Here is a 21,059-nt window from a genome sequence, read left to right as displayed (position 1 = left end):
TATAAATTTATTGTAAATTCACCCTAACTAACTCAGCAATTTACTTGGTGGTGTCCATTTTACATTGGTGCGCATTTGAGACGCTCCCTGTAATGTCGTATGTGTTTTCGATACGACACGACACATTTAAACACAGTTACTGAGAGTACTTTTCAACTGTTTCCAACTATGACACAAGTTGACATAATTCCACACAGCATTTCAGCTGAAAAAGTACTTAAACGTATACTGTGTTACACGGTATCGCCTGTGTACATTGCTGGAAAATTCCCTCAATAGCTGTGTCGAAATGTATCGCCACACAATTGGATCGGAAATCTTGATAACATGAGTGGAGATCTCGATCACACGAGCAAAAATTTTGACGCAACGCGCTAACGAATCCCAGTGGCAAATGCGTATCACGTAATGAATCATTGCATGTCCTTTACGACTGGAACGTGTATGTTAAGGTCCTTCTACAATAAGTTGCAGACGCTTCATTGCCAGTCGCAAATGATGACAACTACTAGTTACAAATTATTATATTTCCGGTTGCAAATAGCAGTTGTGGTTGCTATAGGAGAGTTGCCCAACTTTTAATTTTTTGATAACAACAACTGGCAATGCATCATGTTAGCCAATGAAATGTCGAGTTCAGGAAGAATATGACAGTGAAACTACGAAGGCGCAGATGATTTTGTGTATAATGTGTGTAATTTTTTGGTATTTTTTAAACATTTGATTCGCATTTCATAGTTTCTTCACAAAAATGAGTATAAAAGATACATACGAAAATTAATCATGTTAATTTAAAGATGTTGGAGAAGGATAGAATAAGGCAGAAATATGATCACTTATCACGTTGGTAAAGGCAAATGAATTCCTAATTAATAAAACCGAAAGTTTTTGGGAATGAAGAAAAAAGATAATGTTTGAAAAATGATCGCTAATTTACTTAACAAAACAGGTATTTTCTTTTAATACCTATACCATTATATGGCATATACATTACCTCATTATTTTGACTGTCTTAACACCAAGTAATTATTATTATTTATTTTATTTTCATTGTTGCTTGATGCTAAGATGCGTAAAAGTAACTTTTAGTATCTCGGATAGTAATTCTGATTAAATTTAATCGATGTTTAAGTGATTAAAATAGTCAATAATAGTTAAATATAGCAGTTAAATTTTGGCAGTTAATCGTTGGTTAATATCAATTAAAATTTAAGTCAATTATAATCTTTATTTTATCATTTATTTCAGAAATAGAAATACAAAAAAATGGAAGTTATTAAGAACCGTATTTAGTCGCATATTAGCGCAATTAAAGGAAAATTTGCCGAGTGAGAGTGAGTCTGATGCCCAAGAAAAATCATTAAAAATTAAATGGAGAATACTAGGAAGACATGCAGTTTCGTATACCACATATGCGTCACAAGTAAGTTACAATTAATAATTACTTATGTGAATAAATAAAGTCTTTTTGCCTTAATAGGTGGCAACTAATTCGACAAAAGCTTGATAGCTTTTGGACTAAATGGTCTAAGTAGTATTTACAGCGTTACTACAACCATATACAAGTAGAACAAAGCGCTACCTTCTTTGTCTATTGGATCTCTTGTGATTGACAAACGATACCCTTCTTCGAAGTGATCGTTGGAGTGTATAATTCAAATACATCAAGGGGAAGATGGTTTTATCCGCATGGTTACTGTTCAAACCCAAATGACTACATTAAAACGACCAATCACAAAGATCTGCCCGCTTCTAATCGATCAAAACACACTAATAAATTTTTTAATGGTCATTAATGAAGGCGGGCGGAATATTAAAAATTGCCATTCTATAGTTCGCCTTCTTAGATTCTCTGGTTTATCTCTCGCTTAGAGATAAACCAGATAATCATCCACTTTTGTTATTTTTCCCTTTTTGCGGTCATAACGATACTATTTTATTGCGATATGATGTTAATCTAGTTTGAGTGAGCTTTTATCGATAAAATTAAGATTCTGTAATAAGGTCTTGCACGAGATATTGCATTTGGGTGCAAACGGGCACTTCTCACACAGCCGTATTTTTATCACAAATCGATCTCATCATCCACTATCTCCTATTCACTTTATTTGATTTTTGTAACATCACAACTTGTTGTAAAATAATTCCATATATTGAAAGCCTTATTAATGTCTTCTGTAAAAGCCTTAAGTGTTTCTTTCTATTTCGTGATATCATAGAACAATTATTAGCACATAATTTTGACACAAACAAATTTTGGGGTATAACTTTCTACAAATAAAGCCGACATTTTATTTGTTAAACGTTTTGTCGGACAAGTCGAGTGGTTATCGGATGGAGAAAGATTTTTTGCCGAAAATGTTGCCGAAAACCTTTAATGATGAATGTTCTAGTCTTTATTAGATGATTAGACTGACGATTTGCAACCCTTTTGAAAATCTAAATGTAGATTAGGCGTTGCAATGATTTACAACTTGCTAGTCACAAGTTGCCACTCTGCAACTCGCAACAAGGCGTTTGCAACTATTGTAGGTCCTTTACACGAACGTTCCCTATAACCGCGTAATATTTAATATTAAGTAATATTTTAAGTATATTTTTAGAATATTAAGTGTACATTTAATATTCTAAGAATATACTTAAAATATTAAATAATATTATGCGCTTATAGGAATACAGCTTTTTGTAGAATCAGAGAGTGATGAGAGCGATGCCAATACTGCAACTTTATTCACGATGTAATACATTAATAGTTGTGAGTCTTTGCATTTTCCTGCAGAATTTAGACGTCGCAACACGTCCGATTGATTCATTTCAATCTTCGATCACGAAGCGCATTATTGATTAATGCCGCTAATCGATAGGCGGGTTTCGTATCTCATCTAATGCCACTGAGGGGGAAATACATAGTCGCGATTCGCACTTTCTAGGGTGTCGTGATCCTAAAAAAGTGCTGGTGTGGTAAAAAAATACGGAATTAATACAAAAATTCGGAAGTCTATTAGGAAACAAAGAATATTGCACTCGAGGAGGGAAGGCGATAATGTTCACACAATTTTCGCATTATATATAGATTTAAAATGTTTTTAGTATTTTTTAAATATGATTCAATTTGTATTAAAAAATCTGAAAAAATTAAAATTTCCTTAGAAATCTTGAAAAATTATATACAAATTTTGAATGTTTGTCAGAGTTTCAATAAAATTTTAATCATTTTTAAAATAAAAATTGGCTTATGTTTATATTATATAAATAACATGTAAATTCTAGATTGCTGTAGAAGGAGACGGCTATGAAGAAAATAAAAATCCGCATTCACCTTATGAGCGTTTTGAAGGCGTGACCATTGGCAGGATGGCTTTGGTAAGGATTGCCTGTATCCAAAAACGTTCTTCATTATCCTTCTGCATTTATTGTTTGAAAAAAATAAAATTATACTTTGCTAATAATTTATTGTCAACTTGTCTAAAGAAAAATATAAAATTGTAGATGGTCTACTTCGGTATGACAAAGCCGGAATTACTGAAATTATTCCTCCAACGCACGGAAGCAGCTCGTGATCACGTGGAAAAATATTTTGATCTTAATCAACCGTTGTATTTCACCTATAGCCATTTGGTCTGTCGAACGGCTTTACTCGGTAATTTTCATCTGACCCATCTTCATGCTTCTGACGACGCTTTCAGTGGCACGCTCGCATCATAACACTTGGTACGATCATAACACTTTGTACGATATTAAACGTATAAACAATCGATCATATTTTGCTATTGGACTAATTTGCTTACAATGTCCTACACAGCATGTAATATTGTAGTAATTACAAAATTATTGTAATAAAGAAATATGTTTAATGAGTCTATTCTGTGAAAATGGTTCTCCACACAGCACACATCTTTCGGAAAGCTTTCTGAAAGATGTTGTGCTGTATGAATCATAATACTATATTACAATGAGATATGTAGCATTCTACTGTAAGTATGAAAGATATATAGAGCTTTGTAAATATAACATATTTGATATTCTATAACAGTTTCTATATCTTGTCTTATGTAAATAGTATTTGGAAGTAATCTATGTAAGTAAAGTATCTTCGACTGAACGGTTTCAATTAAACTGAGAACGATTAATCGTGTGTCTATATGTATGACTACGTTTACACAGCAACGATAATCCAATCTAGTATCAACCGCAGTTATAACTACTGGTATTAGATGTCTGACATAAACAGGGTTGTTTGCCGATGTTATAACATCAGGTGTAGTAACGCTACTCCTATTGGCGAAGAGGAGTAGCCTTATAACTCCAGCTTTGAGAAGACGCGTAAACGCTATGTTATAACATTCGTATTGCCAACTTAAACTAATCAAAAATTTGCATCAAAATACATTTTCTATTTGTAGAATATATAACAACACAAGTATTTATTGTATTAATCTTTTTTACTTTTACTTGATTTAAAATTTTTATTTTTATTTATATTATATTTTTTATGTTACTTTATATCACTCTTTTTCTTAAGTTTTCTTGCTTTAAATTGGCAACATTGCTAAGATGTTGTTACATCGGTAAGAAGAGTGGGAATGAAATAAATCCTGTCGTGCAAACGAATATGTAATATCAGTATAGTTGTTATAACTACGGTTGTTACTAGACAGGATTATCATTGCCGTGTGAAAGTAATTTCTGTGTATGTATAGGTTTACTACTATGTATGCTACTTATAAATGTACGATGTCGTTAATTGCTCTTAAGCCTCGTCTACAATGAGTCGTTAGTCGTTAGTTGGTCATAAGAAATTTAACCAATCATGTTTAATCTTCTCCAAGATCGCTTAATCTTCTCCAAGATCAACTATGGCTGGTTAGATTTTTTACGACCAACGACTAACGATTCAATGTAGACGAGGCATTAAATACATTCAATCAAAAATAAAATTATAATAATTTATAATCTCTTATAATATTTATAATTTATAATTTTATTATATTCTCATATTTATACAATTATATAATAATACTTACAATAATATTTTATAATTATAAATATATATGTAAATATAACTAAATATTATAAAGTTATAAATTAATATAACATTTTTGATTGAATGGATTTGGATCTAAAAGCAATTAATGACATTGTATACATATAATGATAACCCAGCTAACTATTTGCTGCCAAATTGCTAACTATTGGGAAACAATTTTCTGCGGAGTGAGGTTGCTAAATCCAAGGTCTCGAGTGCGCTCCAATTGCAACCAAAACTTGATCATATTCTAACACAAAATTAATTGTAATACTACAGCAGATTTGCCATTAAAAATAAGACAGTAGATGGAAGCAACAATTAAATTGACAGCATGTTTGTCAATTGTAAACCAATATAACAGATTTGCACCAAATATTCAGCAGATCTGTGTGCGGAATTTACAACAAATTAACGACAAACCCAAAGCAAATCTGTCTGGAGAAATGACGGCAAATTGACGACAAATATGAAATAAATCTGTCTGCAAAAACGATTTTTTTCAGAGGATTATTTTCAGAGTCAACTGTATTTTCAATAATAGCACCTTTATATATTTTATCATAATAATATACAATCATATTTTGTATTAATCTACTTTTATAACACAATACTAATAGATTGTATTTATATGTGGGACGATTGGCCATAGGTTAAGAAAGACGACACAAATTTACACAATTTTATCACTATAACGAAATGTAAGATAAAAATCCCGTCTATAGTTATGAGAGACAAAATTTGTCAGACGAAAAATAAATTCTAGTTTGATTTGAAGTATGTGTTGCCTCAAGGCAACGATGATGCGAAAAGGATATATGAGTATTTGCTCATGTTTTAAAAAAAATTAATTTAACCTTTGTTTTTAGATACGTCAGTAAATCGAACTTATCTTAGTCACGAAATTCACGCCGATAACTGCATGATAAAAGAAGAATCCTGCTTACGAAAAGATCCAGCATATACATGGCGAGACTATTCGGCGATTCTGTATCTCAATGATGATTTTGACGGCGGCGAGTTCTTCTTCGTTGAAGATTGGAAGACACGTCGCGTCCAGGGGATTGTTCGGCCCCGGTGTGGACGTATGGTGGCTTTTTCCGCCGGTGGTGAGAATCTTCACGGTGTTCAGGGTGTACGTAGCGGCAGGAGATGTGCGATAGCGTTGTGGTTCACTCAGGACAAAAAATATCTGGAGTACGAGAGAATGGTAGCAGATATTATATTGCAGAGAGTCCACATTTTGGGTACTGTGCAACGCAAGACCCAAATACCACTGAGGTAATGTGAAAACAAAGTTTATATACATTATAATATATGTTAAGAATGTATAGTACACGATCAATATTTTCCTTTGTGATTAATAAAAATTTAGTATATTTTTGTTCAGCATCTTTCAATTTATAGTCAAGGAATTTTCCTAAAAAGTAATTGAACAAGACCCAAAAAATTCGGAATATTTTTCTTATTTTGCTAACAATCCTAAGATTTCTTAAGACATTATGTATAAAAAACAAAAGAATTGACGTTTAATTTTGTAAATAAAGTTTCAAAAAATGTACAAATTACATGAAAAAATACAATTAATATATGTTTTTAACAAAAATGTTCGAGAAATCTTTAATTATAAAGATTATATTATACAATAGTAAATAAAAAAACTTTTGAAAAAAGCTTTATAAAACTTCAACTAGAAAAAATCATATTTCCATAAATCACAAAATATTATATGATGAAATAAAGTTATACTTGATATATGAAATACAAGTTATAATTAAAAAACAAAGATAAAGAATAGCTACAGTAATATATAATAATTATATACTGGGATTAAAGGCTAATAGATTAAAGAAGTTTAATATATTTCTTCATAAATTCTATTTGTAAATTTTTTATTGATCAAGTAAAGTTTAACATTTCTGTTTTAGGTACGAAGATATACTGATTCAATATTTCAAAGAAGATGAGACATTGAGACACATATTGAAGAAATTTGTAAGAGAAAACAGCAGGAAACGGTAATATTAATAGTAACTTATATAAAATACAAGCTTTATTTTACTAAATTTTTATTTAAATTAGACATACATTTAAATGTTGAAGCGAGAAAAAGAGAAGAAAGGTGGAATATGGCAAATGCAAATAAATTAATGAAGTGATCGATTTATCATTTAATACAGATGAATGTGATTTATAGCTTGATGGCTAAAAGTCTAGAGAATAGCGCATATTCTTTTTCAGGACTGCTATTCCGTACAGGGTTACCGATAGTTATCGGTTTGATAAGTGTCATTGCGCATTTGTTTTGATATATAAAAATATATGCGCAACGACAATTACCGAACTAATAACTATCGGTAACCGTGTACGGAATACCGGCTTGGTTAATCATTTTGTTTGTGAGATCTTATCGAAGAAAAAAACAAAAAAGAGAAGAATAGAGAAAAAAGAAAAAAATGGATTTACATAAATGGATTTAAATGGATTTATATGGATGGATCCATATGAAAATGGAGACGGAATTTCGAAATTTTTATTCAAAAATCCAATATAGCGGATTCAAGTTTAATAGAGTTTGATGAGCCGCCGATCGCAAGCGTGACGCTGTGCCTCAGGGATGCCCATACATAAAAGAATATCTCATAAATTTTCAATCTGCTATATTACCAAAAACTAATGTTTTGCATATTACAATGACGCATAAATTTGCTGATGTATGAAAAGAAATGTAGAAAATTAATTGTATGTTTCATCCGTCAAATTGAATTCTCTTGAGACAATTTTACCAATTCCACTTGAGAATCGTATTTAGCAACCCCAAAAACATAAAAATACCAATTCCAGTCAGCAAACATTGAACAGAAGTCACTTGAATCAACATAAGAAAATTCGGATGATATCCCGTCATAAAGCAGTTTGAGGCATTTTTTATTATGACGCGATATCCCGTCATTAACAGTCAAGGGGTTAATTAAATTTGCTATAAGATTATAATTTTGGTTATAATTACTTTTGTTACAATTTTAAATTTAGCAAGTGAAATTGAATGAAAAAAAGATGAATCTAACAATTTCTGCGTACGTTTGAAACGCATATACTCTTTTAAGATTTATAAAAAATTTCTTTGTATAAATAAAAAAATTTTTTTAATATAAAATATTATAAGATATTATGAAAATATTTTTCATCAAGAGTACTTGGAAAATCACATGGATAAATTAGATCTTCTAAATGTTTTAATATTTAGTTAGAAATAAAGTTAGAGAGAACTGAGTATAGATCAAAATCAAACAATGACGATATAGAATGATATCGAGTTCAATTTGTTGGTTCGAAAGATAAAGAATTCAATTTATCATATTAATGATGTTAGTCATCAATGTTTGAACTACCGTATGGATACGGCAAGCTATCATTTATCATTATCATGATCTTAAAGTAACAGTATAAAATTGTAAAGAAAAATTGTTAGTTAAAAACTCGTTAAGTATTTCTTTTTGCCTATGAATATATTAGTAGTTCACGAGATCAAGAGACATTGATATATCTTGTAACAATCAAAAAACGCACGAACTTTCATATGTGTCTTTATCTAATTTTGCTTCACTCGACAGCCAAGAAAGATAAAGCTCTCGACGGGACAACCGGAGTGAGGAAGGAGGGACTCCTGATCGGTGGAATTTATCATAAATGTCGTTACCGAGGTTCAGATGGCAGTTTACTGTATTTTGTCCGGGCGGCTGCGCGCTGCACAAAAATTTAGCTTTAACGGATACGCGTGGGAGCGCAGTTTGACTCGAATCCGCGCGATATTTACGCGCAATTTACACGAGGATGAGTATCGGTATCGTATCGGCGATACTCGTCGTTGCTCTTATGTTTGTGCTCACCGTAGATAGTGTCGCGGATCTAGGATACGCGCGACTAAGTAACGGTGAGTTTACTAACGGATTATCGATTGTCACGATACTGTCGTTTATCATTAAACTTGCGCAGTCGGGAGCAAGTGCCAAAAAATGTTCTTGGTGATTTAAGAGATTTGTTCTTTTGACATTTGGGCCACTTGTCAATATGATATATTGGTTGTTATTTTGCATATTGGGACGCAAAGTAGAGAAAGAAAAATAATGGAAAAAAGAAGAAGAAAATATATACTACGAATTTTGTCATGTAATTTTTGAGGAAGTGAAAAGTGTAAATGAGTTTGTTTGTTCATATTTTTATTGTACTCAGTAAAAATAAATGTAAAAATTGAAGTGCGAAAAAAAAACAGATGCGACAAGTTATTATTATGAGTCATAATTAGTGGTAACTTTTACGTCGCTTTTACTCTAAGGAAATATTCACACATATTGAAAAAAATCTTAAGTAAGCTTGTGAGATACATAATTTAGTGATAATATTGTTCAAAATATTTAATTGCTATGAGTAAATGTAATAATAACAAGACGTTTTAATAATTATAAACATTTTGTTATAATCACATTATTTTATTAATTATATTACGTTTAATTAAAATTATCTCATTAAGGTAATGGGTAACTTTGACTATGGTTAGAGTATTATAATTAAATCTTTCTTTTTTTTACGGAAAAATGGAATGCGGAAAAGGAATATTTGTTAGAATTATTCAGAAGTTGCACTGGTAGTTGTTATATATTCCACTATGAAGAATTTTACTTTTTGACACCTAATTTGATTGCGCCTTAATCGTGACACATGTAGAACGCTAATACAGTTTTTATGGATTTGTGTAAATGTAAATGTCTATAATCTTATCAAAGATAGATCTTTAAAGATACATTTTGTACCGTATATTAGTATTGATTTTATTTACTGTACTTGAGCCATGCGCTATTAAGATATTCTCAGTCAAAGATAATTACAAAGATTATACATGTATGTATTATCACAGGAAATGGATACCTGCAAAGCGGAATGTTAGTGCCAAAAGGAATATCTACAAGTAAATTTAAGAAACTTCATTAACTTGAAAATATGTTTTGTACAGTTATAGATAGAGAAGAGAAATAAAATGTTTTGTAACGTTTGAAATATAGAGAAATATTTGCGTATTAAAAATAATATATAAATAAAAATATAAACATTACGACCACATCGTTTTATATCCTTTGTAATAGAAATTTATATTATAATGCGTAGGGGAGATGGTGGGAATATGGCGCACATAAAGAAAAGTTGAATATTTTTAATAAAAAATGTTTCAAATGTAAAGGGTAAAATAAAAGATAAAATTACAGTTAAACATCGTATCTATTAGGTGTAAATCTTATAAGAAAAGTGTATGTCAAATCATTTTTAATCGATAAAAATTTAAACAAAAATTTTTCTGAATTTTTGTATATATCTTAGTTAAATACAGGTGCATCAAATAACATTAATATTGGAAGCGTCTGACAATGCATATTGTTACAATAAAGGTGCGCCGCGTTACCCGTTGCGCTGCGTTGCCCCCGTTTGCCCTATACAAATAATGTCCTATCCTTGTGACATATTTAAGAATATTTAATATAATTTTTTAAAATTATTATAGAAATTTTATATTTTTGACTTTCTTATATTTTATATATAATTTTATAATTTTTTAGAAAATTTTTCAAATTTTTTATATAACTTGAAATACTTTTCGAATTCTACATTGAAAAATTAGTTTTTCTAAAATTGTTTATATGTTAATTCTAAAATATGCATTTTAAGATCTCTCGCAATTAAGATTTTACTCATTCTACAATTTTCGAAGAAAGTTGATAAAATCTAATAAACTATTTGAGAAGTATTTCTTTAGAAATTTAAATTTAAAATAAGAAAACATTTTAGAAACATGTAACATTATAATTTTGCTTATCAGCATGAATTGTGTTAAAACTACAATTTTTAAGTACACAGTCCAAGCAATTTATATATATAAGAAAAAATTTTTAGAGAGATACAGTAAAATCTTAATTTTTCATAAACGTTAGTTTGCTTAATACAATTAACTACACTTTTTTTCTTTAAAAAGACGTTTTACTTATTCGATTAGATGGAAATCTGTTTGCGACTTCGATCCTCAAAGAATCTTCAGGAGATGATCTCGTCTCGAACGACATTCATGATTGGATCTTACCCATGGAAGAAAAGAATGAAGAGAACTGTTCTGAGCGTTCAATTAAGGAATTTCCAGAAGTGTTCACATATGAGCAGCATCGTCAGGGTATAATAATACTCCACATACTCTTCGGTTTCTATTGCTTTGTCCTGACAGCTTTCGTCTGCAACGATTACCTGTTACCTGCGCTCGATATCATATGCACGCGGCTGAATATCAGCACAGACGTTGCCGGGGCAACTTTTCTTGCTACGGCGAGTTGCTTCCCCGAGCTGTTTGTTAACGTCGTCGGCACTTTCCTGACCGAATCCGATCTCGGTGTCGGTACGGTAATGGGTGGCGCGGTCTTCAACACCTTTGCGACACCTGCGTGCGGCGCGTTATCGGCAATGCACGTAAGTAATAATGCTCGAGTTAAGTTCTCAAATAAGGATTAGATATGGAGTGATGATGAAACCGTGGAAATCTTGACTTTGATGCAATACACGCACGTAAATAGCTAGTGTATTCTACTTATTAGTCACTTTTTTAAGGTGTTTGAGACAAAATGATTTAATACGTTTAGTATATGCAATATGGGATTGTTGGAAATGGATTCTGATCAGAATTATTAAATTATTTTCCAAATTTCTATTGTATTTTCTACACAGAGAAAATTTTCTCTTAGAATTTAATCTTAAAATTGTAGTAATCAAGAGACATAGATATAAAGAATTTTACATTATAATTTACATTAATTATTTTTTTTACATTATATTCAACAATTCTAGTTAAACAGTGTAATTTTAATGAAAAATTTATAAAAATACCTGACTTTTTCGAGTAATCATATAGAAAACATCTTAATATTTTGATTAGTGCCTTACTTAAGTAAAATTTAAAAAGTTACATTAAAAATTTAAAAGTACATACAAAATCTTGTTACAAAAGTTATTGCTTAATCAGTAAAACAGACTGTCTCCAGCATTTTCTTAAATAAAAATGTTAAATAAAAATAGTTTTTGAAAAAAGTATGTTTTAAATGCAAAATACAAAATATGTGTTTTATATTTGATATTTTTATTTTAAATAATCTATTTTAAATAATACACATCATATATAATTTAAAGAAAATATCTAAATAGAAAATTATTGAAATAAAAATGTCATATTTAGAAAAAGATGTAAAATAAAACTTCCTCAGATTAAATCTTAGAGATTAATCATATAATTTTGTGAAATTTTTCACTTTTTGCTGTATCTATTCTGCGAGAATTTTTTTATTATTTATACGATTAGGGAAGACCGGAGCAATGTGACGCAGCGTGTAATTAACGTGGCGCATATTATATTTATTGTAACAGTATACATTGTTCGGCACTTATAATATCAATATTATTAGTCGAACATTAATGTTATTTGATTCAGTTATATTCAATTAAGATATATACAAAATTTCAGAATACTCAATTTTTTGTTTAAATTTTTATTGATTAAAAATAATTTGACATACTTTTCTTATAAGATTTACACCTCAAATAAATCCATATAACTTTGTTTTTTTAAAATTATTTTATGATATTAAGCTGTTATTGGAAAGCTGAATTCTTAATGTTTCAAATCGTATATTTGATCATATTTATAGTAGTTTGTTTAATTACAATAATTAATAATTTTGTCAATAAAGTGCACTCGGGTAATGCGTAAACGCTATGTGCATACACTAATATATGTGTGTAATATCTAAATCTACTATATTTTTATAGGCATTATTGAATAAAAAATATAAACTATTTAAACATTACATAACTTTATTTATCTCTAACTTAAAACTCTATTTTGCTAATTTTTAAAAAATTGTATAACTTTTATTGATTTTTGTTGTGCTTTATGCATTATCCAATAATAATAATTAAACAAAATTTTTTTTTATTTTTTCAACTACAATTCAATGTAAATCAATATAAATCAATACAACTCAATATAAATTACAAATTCAATTGAATATAATCAGAAAATAGTATCGATCCTAATAATCTTTTAATGTCGAAATCACGGTGCGCTGCATTACACGAGTGCTGGATAATAAGGCGCAAATAAACGTTTTTCCAAATCCAATATTTTTATGTATTATACAATAAAAATTGTATTAAATCAGTCGCATGCTAATAGATAACATGTTCAACTTTAATTTTATCTTTTATTTTATTACATTTGAAACATTTTTCATTGAAAATATTGAACTGTTTTTTAAAATGTGTCATATTCCCATCATCTTTCCTACATATTTATATACCTAAAAAGTATAAATTATTACACATAATTAATGTATGTTAAACGAATTTTAAAAGTAATTAGTATACAAATATTAAAAAAAATTACTAATATTAATATCCGCCATAGTCGTAATCTGAAATCCTAAACACCATAATCTGAAAAATATGTACGTGTCACTTATTGATGACACTTTTCAAGTGAGCTTTTTCATCAGGAGTCTCTTGGTGCGAACTGCTTCTGTGAAACTAACATTTTCATAACATTATTTATATCATTTATCAATATATGACGTGAATTGATATGCGTTACTTATCTTGCCGCTTATCTATAATAATGATCTCGATTATTTAGCAATTATTGTTTTTTGTAATGTCTGCTATCATTCATTACAATACATGACATATGTTATATAATTGGTTAAAATTTTGTCTTTTGTTTTTACTTATCATAGATTATAGATTACTTTATCTTATCCATTGATTTCTTAATTAAAACATTTTTATCATAAATACTGCAAATTTTTAAAGATTAATTAATGATTAATTATTGGAAAATGTAACCGTTATGTAATAAAAATGCTAATACCAAATATTTTATAATTATGTTTGTGCCTATTAATTCATATATTTTCTGCAATTGCAAATGTTAATTTCTGCAATTGTAAGTGGGGAAACATTTTCTGTTATTGGTTTGCTAGTATATTTCCATATATATGCAACAACCTCTGTCGGCAAAACATACCCGGAAAAAATTTTTGATAAAGACATACATATAATATATATAATATGTTTATATGTTTATACTAGATTTTTTTGTAAAATTTTGGTTTGGTATAAAAAATAATAGTACTGAAAATACAAAACTATTTAAAAACATCATTTTTGCATTGCTTTTTTTATAAAAAGCTAGGTATAAAGATAAAGGATAAAGAAAAAATTACCCATATGTATTTGTTACGTCCTTATGAAATTAAATTTTTAAGTTGGGAGGATATTTTAAAGAGCAGATCTAAGACAGGGAAGAACGTAACAAATCTTATAACTCTCGTAGGCACACAAATGGGAAAAGGGTAGGTGCCTCTGGTCGAACGCACTTTTTATGACTGGAAAATACGGGTTAACGTGCCGATAAGCTTGTTATAACTCTGTTTTCGAGTCGTGCGCTCGTAGGTCCAAATTTCAAGTCAGCAAATCGAATTGCTTTAACTCAGGTAGGTCGTTAAAAATTGAAATAAATTGTGGAATTTTCTTTAAAACTAACAAAATATTTATTTTAATAACATTTTTTAAATAAAAATACAATTTAGACGTTACAAATTTGTAATAACGGCAGTGGGATAATCGAATTTAAGGCACATAGTGAATATGTAAATAATTATACAGATATTATACAATAAGTGTATGATGGGCAGAGAAAGGGAAACAGAAGGAATTTTTTATTTTAATTCTATAGTTATAATGGTAAACGACAAACTATAGTATAGAAAATAGTCGAGGGGTTGGTGGATGATTTTGAGAGAGAGAGAGAGAGAGAGAGAGAGAGAGAGAGAGAGAGAGAGAGAGAGAGAGAGAGATGCTCGAGGTTCTATGGAGAAGAAGAGCGAGAAACTCTATTACTAATTCAACTTCTTTCTACTGCTTATATTTTTGTACTACTAATTTTTCTACACTTTAACTGCTTTTTTCTACTTACGTTCTGATGCCCCTTAATTGAATTATGGTTGGTGTTTTGAGTCGATCACTTTATCTGCTAAATTAAAAGATAAAATATGTTGGGCAACAAAACTACCCTGGTAATACATTCTAGGGTTAATAACATAACCAAAATTAAATATTTGTAAAATTGGGCCTCCAAATTGACACAATAAGTTATATTTTTCTTTTGTTTTTTTTAATATAAAGTATTTATACAAATATTTGCAAGTTAATATAAATAAGGATTTCCATAATTCTTCACTTAGATGTGAAACATTTTTTATCGATTATGCAATATTTTATGCTATTCCGCAAAATGCAACATATAGTGTAATTACATAAAATTTTTGAAGTAGATTTTATGATTTATTATATAGAAAAAATTTATAAATGTATAAACTATTTTTAGTTTTTATTATTTCAATTAAAGAAATACATGTTTTTAACAGTATTAATATAAGCGCAATATTTATTTTCCGATAATTATAATGAGGTCATTTTAAAACATCCATACCAGTATTCAACCTTTCTCAACGATATGCAGAATAATTGTTTGTTCAATTAAAATTTAATTAAATTTTTTATGTTTTTTAACAGGCAATACCATTAGAATGGCGAATATTAACTCGAGATTGTGTAATTTACCTAATATCCGTCGTTGTTTTGGTGATCGTAATGTGGGACGGAATAATCAAGTTATATGAAGCAATCATCCTTATGGTGCTATTCATCGGTTATTTAATAATATTATTTTGTAGCAAGTGTATTGTGCGTTGGTATAATAAGTTTGCACATCTGTATACTTGTAAAACTCGCAGTACCAACCTTACTGAAGAAGAAAGTAAGTATTGAATTCTCAAAAATATCTCTTTTATGTATTTTGTGTATAATTTCTATGTGTACACTTTTCTGTCAATCTTCTAAAAGAGAGTATTAACACTTCATATAAATACTCGTAAATAAGTGTATTGTAATTGATTGTATGTGTTATTAATATTCTTTTTATCAAAACTTTTAAAGTAATTATATAAATGTTTTAGAAAAAATTATTTGACATATGATTTTTATATGAAACATTGCTGAAATATTTTGATAACATTATTTTCAAACCATAATTAAAATTTGTTTATATTTATGTTGTACATAACATTACGACATATTTGAAAACGTTTTGTATTGAATACTTTTGTAATGTTGTAATGTTGAAATGTTGAATACAAATGTATTAAAAAAACTCATAAGACTTTTTTCAGACTGAATATATCGCTGCATGCAAAATTTTGATATACTAAAACAACACAGGCGCGCGCTATGCGCGCGCTATTTAGTTTTTTACTTTTTAAAAATATAATAATTGCAATAATAATTATATAAATAAATAATTTTATACAAAAAGAAAGGAAAAAGAAATAGAGAGAGAGAGAGAGAGAGAGAGAGAGAGAGAGAGAGAAAGAAAGCATACTTACATACATTAATTTATTATCTAATTTTCTTTCTTCTTTAAAAATATTATACACATAAAAAAAGGAAAAAAGAAATACAATATACAAAACATACATAAATCTTCTTTAAAGTAATATGATATTGACACTGAAATGTAACGAAATGTTGTCAGCTCTTCTTCTTCTTCTTGGGTTTTTTTTCTTTAATTAGTATTAGAGATTGACGATATAGTTTAAAAAACAGAATTACAATTGTTATTAAATTATTAAGTACTTTGACATTATATGTGTACCTTTCTATATAAAATGAGATCAACATCTTTTGCAAAAATCAATACAGAAAACTAACTTTCGAAAATCTTTTGTTTGAGTAAAATACTTCACGGTGTACACACGCACGGATGCACGCACTTCTCTCCCCCCCTTCTCACTCTCTCTCTCTCTCTCCGCCTCTCCCGGTCTCTCCCGATCTCTCCCGGTCTCTCCCCGTCTTTCCCCGTCTCTCCCGGTCCCTCCCCGTCTCTCCCCGTCTCTTCCCGTCTCTCCCGGTCTCTCCCGGTCTCTCCCCGTCTCTTCCCGTCATTCCCGGTCTTTTCCGGTATAGATAACCATTTATACAAATTTGACAGCTGTCAAAATTTAATCGCAATAATTACTCTAGCAACACGAAGTAAGCGCAACGAGAGAACCAATCGGCACGTGTGTGAAGTTAGCATCTCAAAGTTTAGCATTTCATAAAAATACTGCAGAATTACTTGCATCCAGCATAGTTCTACAGTTCTTGATAGGTTTCAACAATAGTTCCGTTGAATTACCTATTTTAATTAAATTTTTATAAATGAGATGCTAACTTCCAAAATCACATAATAGCATGTCACCGTATTTTGAATATACGACCACAGAGAAGACTAAACCTATAAAGTTCTATAGTTTAGAGACGTTCTGTCAATAGTTCTGATGATTAAATTAATAAAAAAAAATTTTTTGTTACAAAATACACGTGTATATGCGAGTACGTCTGCGCACGTGGATTTGATGTAACTGGCATCTCAGACAAAATTATATAATTTAAAAAATTTAGAAAGTATTTTTCAACAACTATCTTGACGGAAAACTTATATTTATAGGTCTAGACATGAGATGCTGGTCGAATATCGACAGTTCTATTTCTTTTAACGCAGTTCCCATATAGATACGGACGCGCATAATAATTTTCTAAAGAGTTCCGGTGGTATAATTAATTAAAACATTTATTAAACATTTATTATGCCCGAAAAACTTGACTTTTGGAAGCTAAAGGTGAGATGCTGTTCAAATATCGACAATTCTATTTATTTTAATGCAGTTCTCATATAGCTCCGGACACGTACATTTTTTTATAAAATTCAAGTGAAATAATTGATTAAAACATTTTATAAACAATTATTTTGCCCAAAAACTTTGAATTTTGATTGCTAAATCCGGACGCGTACAATAAGTTTCTAGAGAGTTCTGGTAATATAATTAATTAAAACATTTTTTAAACAATTATTATGCCCAAAAAACTTGAATTTTGAAGGCTAGACGTGAAATGCTAATCGAATATCGACAGATTTATTTATTTTAACGCAGTTTTCCTATAGTTCCGGACGCGTACAATAATTTTCTAAAGAGTTCCGATGATATAATTAATTAAAACATTTTTTAAACAATTATTTTGCCCGGAAAACTTGAATTTTGAGGGCTAGACGTGAGATGCTGTTCAAATATCGACAGTTCTATTTATTTTAACGCAGTTCTTATATAGTTTCGGACGCGTACAATAGTTTTCTAAAAAGTTCCGGTGATATAATTAATTAAAACATTTTTTAAACAATTATTTTGCCCGAAAAACTTGAATTTTGAGGGCTAGACGTAAAATGCTAATCAAATATCAACAGTTCTATTTATTTTAACGCAGTTTTCATATAGTTCTGGACGCGTACAATAGTTTTCTAAAAAGTTCCGGTGATATAATTAATTGAAACATTTTTTAAACAATTATTTTGCCCGGAAAACTTGAATTTTGAGGGCTAGACGTGAGATGCTGTTCAAATATCGACAGTTCTATTTATTTTAACGCAGTTCTTATATAGTTTCGGACGCGTACAATAGTTTTCTAAAAAGTTCCGGTGATATAATTAATTAAAACATTATTTAAACAATTATTTTGCTTGGAAAACTTGAATTTTGAGGGCCAGACCTGAGATGCTGTACTTTTATTTCTATTTCTTATGCTAGGTTGTTGTTATAAATAAATAATTTGACCACATATGTTTATCTGAGATTCTAAAAAAGATACATAGATCATCAGTGTATGAATTTTACATTTTGTTATCCGACAGCTCCTAAAAGCAATGGAGAATCAATGCCCGATGGTCTTTATAAGCCATATTTCCATGGTGAACTTAAGATGGAATACAGAAAAAGCATAGCGAGCCGAAAGCCTTCTAATGATAATGCCGTAGAAGCGCAGAATCACATAGAAAAAATAGAAGATTATGTGGAACCCGGTACAATACGCATTTATAATTTTTATTTTATGTAACTCGAATTATTAGACTTATTGTTATATTATATTACGATAAGCAAATTGGTTGGTAATTTATTACATCTTATGGACATTCTTTTTTAGATACTCCATTTGTATGGCCGACTGGCGGTAAACTAGCCAAAATCTGGTTCTGCTTTGTTTGGCCATTAAAATTAATATTGTTCATTACCATACCAGACAGCAGATATAAACGATGGAAAAACTGGTATCTGTTAACATTCATTATGTGCGTCATATGGATCGCAGTATCATCTTACTTGACGTCATGGATGACAACTGTCATTGGCAACACTATCGGGATTCCGGATTCCGTGATGGGTATCACGTTCCAAGCCGCTGGTGGCAATATGCCGGAACTTGTCTCGATTGTGATACTTTCAAGACAAGGTAAGCTGCCCGAATAACAAAACATTTAATTAAAAAATTATCAAAAACGCAATTTTTTTGATAGTGCGACTCAAATCGATTTTACCGCAGGTAATGGAGACATGGCTATGAGCAATACATTAGGTGCGAATACGCTCGATATTCTGCTTTGCCTTGGTCTGCCATGGATGATTAAAATCCTTATGGATCAGAAGGACATTTCGATTGTCTCAGGTGCCTTACGTTTTAGCGTTCTCTCAATCATTGTATGCGTAATCATTTTTTATGCAGTCATTGTACTCTACAAGTATCACTTGAACAAAAAAGTAGGAATTATTTGTCTGATATTATACACGATATTCTTAATTTTTGCATTATTATTCGAATTAAACGTTTTCTTTCCGGTGAACTTACCTATGTGTCCTCCTTAAATTTTGCGATTTTATACGATGGTTACTACTATTTATTTAATGTCTGATTTTTTAACATAAGGTAGATAGGCTTAAACAAAATTTGCTCTCGTTAACTTTTAAGGATGTACTCAAAAGACCAACGCAATAATAGAACAGTTCCTACAGATATTAAACTACTTCAAACGGAAATACTTTTTTCTTCATTGTTATTATTTATAAATATTACCTACAATTTTTGCAGAATTGCGAAGTGCTATCATCCAAATATTTTTTCCGTTTTTTTTTTGTTTTATTTACATTCTGTTTCTACGAAAAAGTGAAAAATCTTTTGATATCAAACTACTATCCGTGTGGAAATTCATCTAGGCATGCCCTATTTAATAGTGGCCCCATACGGGCGTTACTTAGGCATCCAAAATAAAGGCTTTTTGGACTGAAACCTATTCAGGGCCTATTTAGGATATTTGAACTTAGGCTTGTCTGAATTGGGCCTGGTTTAAATTTACAACTTTTTCCAAGACACTTATAGTTAGGTTTGCCCGGTTACAGCCCGTATAGGACCTAGTTTGAATTAGATGTTTGCTCCAAAACGGTTATATTTAGGTTTGCCTAGTTATAGCTTTTTTTCTCAATTCTTATATTTTAATTATTTTAATATATTAATTGTATTAGACTTAAATATTTTAAAGTAACATACCGTTTTCCATGTCTGATAGACTGAAGTCATTAGCTAATACATTATTTATAAAATCTATTATTTTATTGAGTTTGTTGTCTTCTATGTTTGGCTTTTAAATAGATCGTAAAGAAAAACAAAAGTTTTAAATAGAATATTAATTGTAAATAACCGATATCAGACTTGTAATATATTTTGTAAGATTTTAAAAAAATACCATTTCTGTATTACAAATACTGATATCTATTTTGATTGATTAAACGATACGATTATATGTATAATACATAATGCATAAAATATAATAAATAATTGATATATATTAAAATTGTTGTTTTTATTTATTTATTAAATATAATAAATTGGGCAATGATATATCCTGTAATTTTGGCCCAATTTATTTTACATATATAAGCCCAACTTAAATATAATTAACCATCTAATTAATCATTTGAACGCTTCAAAGTATTAGTGCTAAATAGATTGCAATTTCCATCAAATTATTAAG

General features: G+C 29.7%; 2 protein-coding genes and 1 long non-coding RNA gene across 5 annotated transcripts in view; 2 read left to right on the top strand and 1 right to left on the bottom strand.

Moving 5' to 3' along the window:
* The window catches only part of LOC105840059 (prolyl 3-hydroxylase 2), a 20,443-nt gene extending 10,307 nt beyond the window's left edge, over positions 1–10,136 (top strand). For all 3 annotated transcript variants that reach the window (XM_012686793.3, XM_028189754.2, XM_036284093.1), the window contains 5 exons: positions 3,271–3,363; positions 3,490–3,640; positions 5,896–6,307; positions 6,955–7,044; positions 8,641–10,136. In XM_012686793.3, coding sequence (XP_012542247.1) covers positions 3,271–3,363; positions 3,490–3,640; positions 5,896–6,307; positions 6,955–7,044; positions 8,641–8,653 — 759 coding nt within the window. In that variant the 3' untranslated portion in view covers positions 8,654–10,136. The remainder of the gene's footprint in view (positions 1–3,270; positions 3,364–3,489; positions 3,641–5,895; positions 6,308–6,954; positions 7,045–8,640) is intronic.
* LOC105840060 (sodium/potassium/calcium exchanger 3) lies at positions 8,832–21,059 on the top strand. The gene is made up of 6 exons (XM_012686796.3): positions 8,832–8,960; positions 11,070–11,530; positions 15,683–15,926; positions 18,891–19,058; positions 19,181–19,486; positions 19,577–21,059. The coding sequence occupies exons 1-6, from the start codon at positions 8,861–8,863 to the stop codon at positions 19,894–19,896; spliced, it is 1,599 nt and encodes a 532-aa protein (XP_012542250.1). The 5' UTR covers positions 8,832–8,860; the 3' UTR covers positions 19,897–21,059.
* LOC118644760 lies at positions 13,035–15,770 on the bottom strand. Its single transcript, XR_004962527.1, has 4 exons — positions 15,731–15,770; positions 15,084–15,140; positions 13,497–13,636; positions 13,035–13,410 (listed from the first exon to the last, which is right to left on the bottom strand). It is a non-coding gene; the product is annotated as an uncharacterized LOC118644760 (long non-coding RNA).

Source organism: Monomorium pharaonis, chromosome 3 (genome assembly GCF_013373865.1).
Source record: "Monomorium pharaonis isolate MP-MQ-018 chromosome 3, ASM1337386v2, whole genome shotgun sequence".
Taxonomy (NCBI): Eukaryota; Metazoa; Arthropoda; class Insecta; order Hymenoptera; family Formicidae; genus Monomorium; species Monomorium pharaonis.
Note: the sequence above shows the minus strand (reverse complement) of the source record. Positions and strands in the feature narration are given on the sequence as shown.

What these genes read in the sequence shown, in the direction of transcription:
- LOC105840060 (XM_012686796.3), top strand. Translation starts at nt 8,861, where the DNA reads ATGAGTATCGGTATCGTATCGGCGATACTCGTCGTTGCTCTTATGTTT. An exon ending in GCGCGTTATCGGCAATGCAC is followed by an intron (nt 11,531 to 15,682) that starts GTAAGTAATAAT and finishes GTTTTTTAACAG; the next exon opens with GCAATACCATTAGAATGGCG. An exon ending in AGAAGATTATGTGGAACCCG is followed by an intron (nt 19,059 to 19,180) that starts GTACAATACGCA and finishes ATTCTTTTTTAG; the next exon opens with ATACTCCATTTGTATGGCCG.